Raw genomic sequence first — 9,448 nt, 5'->3', positions numbered from 1 at the left:
AACAGCTTTTTATATTGGATTATTTTCTTGGTACCCTGTGTGCACTTTAAATCTTTTATTCATGCCATTATGTCTTTATTATGTGAAGCACTTTCCTTGTGACAAAAAACTTCTGTACTAATAAATTTGTCTTGCCCTGCTTTGGCGAGTGGGTCCCAAACTGTGGTCCAGCACCCCATAAGGGCTCTGGCTGAACTCGAGGCATTTATAACTGCTCACAGACCGTTCACACACTGTTTGCTCTGTAACGTCCTGAAAGAAAATCCCAGCAGCACCAAAACATGTTTCTGTTACAGGTTAGAGACTAAAGAAAGCTAAAGCACTGATCAGGGTTGAATTGTAAAAGATCCGTCGGGTTTTCCCAGATTTCTTCCTGTTAAAAGGCAGTTTTTCCTTCCCACTGTCTGACTCTGGGGTGAGCTCTTCTCTCACCCCAACCAATCACAGCAGATGGCCCCGCCCCTCCCTGAGCCTGGTTCTGCCGGAGGTTTCTTCCTGTTAAAAGGGAGTTTTTCCTTCCCACTGTCGCCAAAGTGCTTGCTCATAGGGGGTCACATGATTGTTGGGTTTTTCTCTGTATGTATTATTGTAGGGTCTATATTACAATATAAAGCGCTTTGAGGCGACTGTTGTGATTTGGTGCTCTGTAAATAAAACTGAATTGAACTGAAGTGACTGTGTCCCTGTGTGTGGGCAGCACACGGAGTCAGTTTGTTGGGGTTAAGGTTTAAAAACACCAAAGAGATGCTGGAAAACTGCGAAGAAGTGTAATTACATGAGCTGTATATAAAAGATGTACGTCTCTTATCAGTGATTATCACAGTCTCAGCTGTTACGCTCTATTCAAACAAACCCCAAACTTGATGTTTCTGTGACACAGTCAGCTGTGCCACACATTCATTTCCATCACACCCAAAACATCGACGACTCTCTGCAGGCTACAAAAGGCCAAAGTAAGTCAGGACAGAGCTCGTTTTTTAAGTAATCCCACAAACATTCACACAGTGTCAGTAAGAAATGTTAATACGTGATAATTAACAGATTCATTAAACAATAACAGCTAGTCCTAGAGTTAAATGTGAGAGGACTGTGCAGTGGATGAATTTGTAAAGCACCTTACAACAGAAAACTCTCCAGTTAGGAACAAAGCGGCGTTTTCTCCCCGAGCTGAATGACAGCGATGCATCCAAACCCTCAAAATGTCGTCAGCGTGGCACAGAGCGAGGGACCTTGGCAAGTGTGTCCATTGTGCTGCTTTCACACATGTATTTTGGGGGGAGAATGTGGGAGGTGTCCTTGTTTTTTAGACTTCTTGGTATAGCAGTCTCCCCCCCCCCCCAAACCACCCCACCTCCCTCCCTCCCTCCTCCTCCTTTATCCTCCTCTTCTCCCCTCTTTTATCCGAGTGTTTGTGGCCCCCTCAGTCTCAGAGCGACTCGGAGCCGAAGAGCGTCACATGGTAAGAGCACCGGGCCTCCACTCATCAACAGCTAACCTTCTCTTCATCTCCACTGCTTCCTCAAACTGTCTGAGAAAATATTAGACACAACAAAGAAAGGTCTTTTTTTGTTTTTGTCATGACTTATTGATGAGGGTGCAAAGGGAGGGGAGGGGTGGTTGGGGGGGGGATTATTTTACTTTGTTTTTATCTCCAGAAACGTGACGCTTACTGTGAAAACAGATGTTTGGTGTCATTTTTGTTCCTGAAGATGTTAAAAAAAGGGAAGTGAGGGAGACAAATATGGGAGCGCCATGTCAACATACAACTGCATGAAGTGTAGCCATACACAAAGTCTTGATTATGAAAAAATGCTTTTATTATTTTCCTCCAGGTCTTTCAAAGCCAAACAATACCATACAATCGTTGCTCCGTTCTAATGCTGTGCATCCTGAAACTCTTTGTTCAATTCAGAAATGTCACTTTAGACTCTTTGGTGTTGATCCACAGGAACGTGGACTGTGGGATTTTGGATCATCAAGAATGATTGTTTTTCTATTTCTGAGGCTTTAAGGGAGGATTTTTGGCAGCAGCTTGTCTTTGAATAATCAAACAGCAGAAAGTAGAAGTGATGCTGAACTTTAGAAGCTGGGAGACGGGTTAGGATCCTTTCTTGAACTACAGTGTTTACTAATTTTATTTGTTTGTGCACTGAAATGGAGTCAAACTCACGTCCATCTGGTAAAATCTGGCTCTGCGTCAGATTTTCTTGACGTGTTTCTTGAGTTATTTTTTGTACGTGGACCTCGCCGTCAGTAATCACACACTAATTTGTACCTTGCTGGTAGAATTTGGCGACCTTTGTGTTTTGACTGTATCTGGCGAGCGATGTGACTGAGCATGTGTGAGAGTGCACGCTCACACACATCACTTGTAATTCACGCATCGGCTCACTGGAAATCACAGCGGCCGTGAGGCCCGGGAGCCTGATGCTCTGCTGATTTAATTTTCCATTTCCAACACATGAATATTATTAATGGCTCTCATTCTGGTCATATAAAAGCATCATTACCACACAGTGCTACAGCCTGTTTTATTGCACTGACCTGATGTACGCGAGTAATTCCTCTAATAATCTAGATTGTGTTTACAGAAGAGTAATTGTGAAACATGATTAATCAAGCTTGTAGCAGCTAAACTGAAAACGGAGTCTATTTAAAAACTTTGAAGCTTAATTTTCACAATAAAATGCAAGAAAAGATGCGTCAAAAATAACAAACAGTCCATTCAGTTTGAATAAAGGATTTTTTCTGGAGGATAAGTAAATGTGGAAGTACTGGTGGGTCCTGAAAGCCTCCCCAGTGCTCGCTGACAGCACCACGTCCGGGCTGGACTCCTCTTGGTGGAGTGTTTCTGACGCTTGGCTGATTTTCAATAAGCCAACGACAGACTCACCCCCCCGCTGAGTGCCCATTGTCCATTTGTTAACACTTAACACTCATGTGTCCGGATGCTCTTTGGCACTTCTTGGTGCTTTGGATTCTGATGAGAAACTCTCTTAAACTGTTTTACATGTTCTGGAGTAGAATCCGTAGTTTTGTATATGCTGCGATGCTAACTTCCTGTGCTGATGAAGTGTGCACTGACCCAGTTCTGTTGCACCAGTCATTAAACTTTTATTGTGCTTTCTATTCAAAAATTCATTTTAAAGTTGTAAACAAATCTGTTTTTGTCCTTTGATAGATACATTTTATGGGTTGATGCAAGAAGTTACCAGAAAGTAAAGATAGAAGAAGCTTTTATTTCTTTAGTGGCTCTGCTTACAGCCCCCGAGTCTCATTCAATGTTTACACATGTAGACAAGCTTAAAGCAGCAAATAAAAGCACTTACTGTTGGTTTTAATTTTATTTCCTTACTTCAAAGATTAACAGTTAAAGGAAAGGCTAGCGTGAAACTTTCCGAAAAGCTAAATTATCATCAGATCATAAATGCTGGCAAATACACTCTCGACTCTATCCAACACACTATTTACCTAAATGTAACAGGTTAGATTCAGACCATAGACAGACTACAGACATCTTGTCCTTTGTGCACACGGTTATGAAATATGAAGAATAGTGCTGCTTACTATTACAGATTACAGCTGTGCTGAGACGTATTCACAGCACACATCAAACAAAGCTTCAGTCAGAGAGATTGTGAAGTCTTTACACAGACAAATGGAAACAAATTCAGACAAATACACGTCTGTATTTGCAAAATTAACTTCAGCTTCACTGAAAAATACTCGACTCCGTGTCATCGAGGTACATCATGGCGATTCTCCAACACACTGTGGACTCTCCTGATGATGGCTCATTGTTGAGCAATGAAAAATGAAGAAAACCAAACGACTTCCTGTTCAGGTCTAAAAATATGACTGAATATTCTCATCTCACAGGAAAATATGAAGGAAATCTATTTGTTTGTTTTAAAGGATACAAACTTTTTTTCACAACAGCACAGATTTTTATGGCTCTGTGGAAGTCTCATCAGTAAGTTATAGCAGCAGGAGTTTTATTTGGTGTCAGAAACAGGTGTTTTGGACACACAAAGCTCAGTGGAACCAAGAAACCAGAGCTTTAAAAGAAGTGGCAACTGTTGCCTTTCAGCCCAAAAGCCTGATCTTTCTCCTGTCCAACTCACAAGCTTTTAATACCTAGATTGTTTAGCAAGAATGCCACCAGTCCCATGGTCGGCCATCCCTCCAATCCCCAAATATAATTTCTTTCCCATTTTAAATAAGGACACACTTTTATTTCATGTTCACGGGGACACGACTGAGTAAATGTCAGACTGGACAGATGAAAATTCCTGCTCAGGGATGTAAAGTTGGTGTCCAGAAAGACTGGAGGTTCTAACATTTACACAAACTGTGACTGTGCTGTGACTTCAGCCATCAGCTGTGCTCCTCTTCCTCCTCCAGTTGGCTGATAAGGGTTGTGATTATGTCACCTAGCACATAGCTTACACTCAAGAATATTACATAAAGCTGCAATGACATGATGGCTGTCCAGCTGGCACAAAGTCTAGTAATCATCTCTTTCCTGTAACCTTTAGTTCGATTGTCTTAAAATTAACTGGTGCTACCATTTTTGCCGTTTTCTCCAACATGAATTTAATTCCAGCTTAAAAGTGCTTCTAAATACTTAACAGCTTTCATAACCTTTCTTCCCTTCCCTGAACAGCCACAATGAGTGCCCTGCCATGTTGTGTCCTCGTCCTCCTCCTATTCGTCCCCATCCTCACTGAAGCCAAACGCCAACCAGGGCAGGAGAAGCCTGACAAACCCCGTCAGCCTCCTCCATCACCTCAACCGGCCAAGAGACCCAGAAATCGCTCCGTGCCAGGCTCCGGAGAGCTGACTACCAAGGAGGGGCATCGCTGTGTTTGGCAGACATCGGGTGAAGGTCTGGTGAGCCTGCTGGTGAACTGCAGCATTGAAGCACAAGGAGACCTGCAAAGGTGAATTATAAATCCTCTGACTAAACATTCATACTGGTGCTTTGCTCTTGTTTCAGACGACTCAGTGTTTATTTCCACTTAAAGAGACAAAGTCCTCGTTAGTTCATGTTAATAGATATAGACTTGATTTCTTAAGCTTCATTTTTGTTATGGAAATGAGGTGAGACCTTATTTTCCTGGTAAGGCTTTGTACAGAGTATCAATGTGAACACACGACTGTAGAAAAAGGAAATACGTTTTTGCACTCACTTTTAAAGTGGGAGTGGAAATCTCTGCAGGTGATTCACTAACTTCCAGTTAATTTAAATCCCAAAATGCAGACAATTAATTTCAGTAATGACCAACAAAGTCTACTGATAGCAGCGGAAATTAGTGTGAAAAATGAGCTGACAGCGAGTAGTGCACGAACAGACGAGTGTGTTTCTGAAAGAGCAGGACAGATCAGATCAACGACGAATCCATATGTACTCACATGTGTTGTGTTGACAATCAGGGACGTGTGCGGTCTCTGAAGCTGTTGTTCTCTGTATGAATTAGGCTCAGGGTGCCTTATTACAACGAAGTGTCCCATATTGCCTGATGTGTAGAATGAAGAACACAAAACATGATTTTTACCAACAGATCCCGACTAAATGAAGTTAGTGTTATTGATATTTTTAAAATCCATTTGAAAACTCATATTTATTTTATTGTTGTTTTATTCTTTTAACACAGAACTTCAGTCACAACCATTATTTTTAAATGTGGTTACATTAAAAGAAATCAGTTGACATGTGCAAATGCCCTCAGTGCTCTTTTCGCTCGCTTGTGAGGCTGCAGGTATTAGTTACAGTCAGTAACTTGTGTTGTAAAATTCAGATATAATTGTAACACAGTCCAGGTTTGCCTGAGTCCAGTGTATCGTAAAGACAAATCACTACTCCATAACCGATTCTGATGTTTCAGAGCTCGCTGTGTGCGCACTGCTGAGAAAAGACGGATGCTTTTGTGCTTCCTGCAGATTTCTTTATGGGCTGTACTCAGATTCTTCTCCTCCTTTTTCAGCTTTAATGATAAATTTGATTAGATTAAACTTGACAGGTACAAAGACAATTAAAGTCCATTAGGATCTATTCAGAAGTGCATTCAGCATTACATACAAAAAGTGCAGTTATATAGAGGGTGGGCCATTTATATGTATACACCGTAATAACATGCCCAGTGTGCTGCCCAACACAATGGGCAGCACATTGAACACATTTTATAAGTGGTCAGAAACTTGTAAATAACTCATGAAAGAATAAAGTTACGTTGAAACCAAGCACACCATTGTTTTTCTTGTGACATTACCAATAAGTTTGATGTGTCACATGACTCTCTTCCTATTGAAAAAAAACAAAAGTTGTATCCAAGATGGCCGACTTCTAAATGGCCACCATGGTCACCACCCATCTTGAGGAGTTTGCCCCCTCACATATACTAATGTGCCACAAACAGGACTTTAATATCACCAACCATTCCCATGTTATTACGGTGTATCCATATAAATGCTCCACCCTGCAGATTAAAGCCTCTGCGAGACGCTGAGCCTCATCATGTGCACACACCACCATCATAATGTGGCACAGTTTGAAGCATGCTGCCTGCCATAAATCTTAGTAAATAATGTTTGAATTATTCATTCAAATATTACTTATAATGCTGACTTCAAGCAGTACAGAAATGTCATTTAAACCACTGAAGAGCTCGGAGAGAGAAGACGAGTGCTTTATGAGACTCATACCATTCAAACCATTCGGACACACTGGGTATAACGGTCTGTGCACATGGTGTCCAACCATGCCAAGCTTGTGGAGCTCTCTTGACTTTGGCCTTTGTGCTCCTCCTGCAGGTATTGGTGTCGTTACGCTGGTAAACCAGACCTCTGCCAGGCCTATGGGGTGAAGTCCAGCCAGTACTGGAAGCAGCTGGTGGGAAAGCTGAAGAAAAGGCAGAATGCCTGCGAAGGGGAAAAAGTCCTGAAGGCCAAAACCTGCAAGAAGGCGCCCGGAGAGGCCCACATGAAGCTCGCTCAGCGCAACGGGGAAGACGACAAGAAGGGAGGGAAGGAAGGAGGGAAGAAGAAACCAGCTGGTAAGAGTGTAGGAGGAGGAAGGATGGACAAAAGGAAGAAGAAGGAAGAGGAGGCAGAGGAGAAGAAGAAGAGGAGGGAGGAAAGGACTGAGGCCGAGGATGAGGAGGGAATGCAGAGTGACATGGAGCCGGTGCAGGCTTACTGCAGCGAGGGCTGGCAATCGGTCTGCTCTTTCTTTGTCAAGTTCTTTGAAGGCTGATGAGAAATTATTTTGGATTTATGATGGTGCGAATTCACAATCTGAAAACACTGGAAATCATGTTCTTAGTCTCATGGGAAGAATCAGGCAGCTCGTTTATAACAATATATATATTCTTTAATTTCATTTTCAACATGGAGCTGCTTTAATAAAGAAAAAAACAACTGGTGTTACATTTGGACATAAAAACTTTTATAACATCAGCTTTTTATAGAGTCTGACTTTTTTCCTCTAACCAATTAGCCCCATGGCATCTCCTTAGCTATGCTACATTGGAGAAATAATTACTACCAGGTAATATAAATTATGCAAAACCATTAAAATTAAAGGTGTTAATGTTCATTGAACATGATTAATTTATTAGAAAATCATTAGACTGTTAATTTAATCTGAAATGGGAAAGAGTCGACCTGTAAAGGTACTTTTTGTAATAACCTTCAGTGGGTGTGTCAGGCTTTCCAGGTGTTTTAATATTTGTTTTCAGTTCAGCTCACGTTTCGTTAATGCAGGACTCACTGCTACAGTTGGCTTTACACAAAACTTCTCATCAGCATGAGGCTAACAGTATAAACCCCATAATTCGCATCAAGTTTCTTTATTTGGAAAAAATAAACCAATTCGTTTGTATTAGATTTCACTTTTTGAGTACGTTTAGATTTTGGACGTGTGTCTTGCCATCATAGACGTGTTTTCTAGAACTCAGAAACTGAAAAGTTATTTTATGTCCAAATTTTCTGATAATACATAAATGTAATAATTCTGTGGGCAACAGTGAGAATAGTGATTTTTAAGTTTAATCATGTGTATTTTAGTACTTCTTGTTTTCTTGATGTGAAACTTTTTTTTATTTTTTACACACACTTTGTGTAACTTTTTCTAAATGACTGTTAACAATGTTGCAACTCGACAATAAAGTGCTTCAAATTTCCCTTTCTAATCATGTGATTAACATTCAGTAGTCCATGCATTCACCCCATATCTTTACACATAATCATAATATTGTGATGACATCTTGGCCATTAAAGGAGAACAGTTTGGGAGTTTTGTGGTATTTACACGAGTAAAAACCACACAGTGCAATATTTTGGTTATAAGAGTTAAAAAAAGCTTGACTTTTGAGCTAAACATGACACAGGAGAAAAATAAATGTGCTGCCTTTGTTCTTTGCTGAAGATCAATGCTCTCCACTGCTCTGTTGACCCAACCATGCTCAATGTAATTAATGGACAGGCTGGATTTAATGGAGAATTTCTGTTTCGCGATCTTCTCGTGTACATTTTATTTAGTTATGGAAAATAGTGCATACTGATGAGACTTCCATAGAGCCAAATGACATGAATTCTTTTAGCTATGGGCAGTATGGATGTTTAATGACGCCAGAAACACTTACTGGCAATTTTATTAGGTGCACACTGCCTCAGTTCTTTGTGGCATGGATTCGACAAGGTGCTGAAAACATTCATTGGGATTTGTCCCATTCCACCACATCCCAGCGGTGCTCTACTGGACTGATATCTAGTGACTGTGGTGGCAGTCCCAGTACAGTGAACTCAAAACATATCCCCCACACCATTACACCACTAGCAGTAGCCTGAATGGCAGAGAGGTCTTCTACTACTGTAGCACATGTGCTTCAAGGTTCAACACGTAATGCATTCAGAGATGTTTGCTGCCTGCCCAGTTACTGTTGCCTTTCTTTCAGGTCGAAGCAGTTTGACCTTTCTCAAGGCATCTTCCCCCAAACCACCGGATGTTTTCTTTGTAAACCCCAGAGATGTTTGTGTGAGAAAATCCAAGAATTTCTTAAATACTAGGCCAGCCTGTCTGACCAATAGCAAAGGGAAGGAAACTTTTTAAACTCTTTCGGTTTCATGATGAATAAAAAGGTCACTTTCAGCTCATTTCAGACAAAGCAGGCAAAATTAGCAAAAAGCAGAACCGTTTTCAAAATACTAAATAAACATGAACTACAAAGTTCAAGAGGTTCAACTAAATGGAACAAAGTGAGCAGGTGACAGACGAAATGCTGGCTTCCTCCCACAATCTAAAATATGCATGTTTGTTAAGTGGTGGTGAAGATAAAGTGGACCTCAGATTGGTTTCTTGTTTATGTCCTTTGGTCTATTTTAGGTCTAGTTATTTACTTTGTGTGTACTCACTTCCTTGTTTCAGTTATCTTGGCTTCCCTGCATC

At 40.9% G+C, this 9,448-nt stretch overlaps 1 protein-coding gene across 2 annotated transcripts; it reads left to right on the top strand.

Annotated features, from left to right (window-relative positions):
• The first annotated feature begins 1,349 nt into the window (after positions 1-1,349).
• On the top strand, positions 1,350-8,192 carry fgfbp3 (fibroblast growth factor binding protein 3). 2 transcript variants are annotated; one of them, XM_026191184.2, is made up of 3 exons: positions 1,350-1,459; positions 4,667-4,943; positions 6,814-8,192. In XM_026191184.2, exons 2-3 carry the CDS (start codon positions 4,672-4,674, stop codon positions 7,253-7,255), a joined length of 714 nt encoding a protein of 237 aa, XP_026046969.1. In that variant the 5' UTR covers positions 1,350-1,459; positions 4,667-4,671; the 3' UTR covers positions 7,256-8,192. The 2 variants fall into 2 exon arrangements, with proteins under 2 accessions (XP_026046969.1, XP_080143698.1); XM_080287572.1 differs by having other exon boundaries at positions 1,429-1,558.
• Positions 8,193-9,448: the final 1,256 nt, after the last annotated feature.

This window comes from Astatotilapia calliptera, chromosome 13 (genome assembly GCF_964374335.1).
Source record: "Astatotilapia calliptera chromosome 13, fAstCal68.1, whole genome shotgun sequence".
Taxonomy (NCBI): Eukaryota; Metazoa; Chordata; class Actinopteri; order Cichliformes; family Cichlidae; genus Astatotilapia; species Astatotilapia calliptera.
This window is presented reverse-complemented; position numbering and strand designations above follow the sequence as displayed.

Excerpts from the sequence above, each read along its gene's own strand:
- fgfbp3 (XM_026191184.2), top strand. The coding sequence starts at position 4,672 with ATGAGTGCCCTGCCATGTTGTGTCCTCGTCCTCCTCCTATTCGTCCCC. Across the intron at positions 4,944-6,813 it reads GCACAAGGAGACCTGCAAAG|GTATTGGTGTCGTTACGCTG; the intron begins GTGAATTATAAA and ends CTCCTCCTGCAG.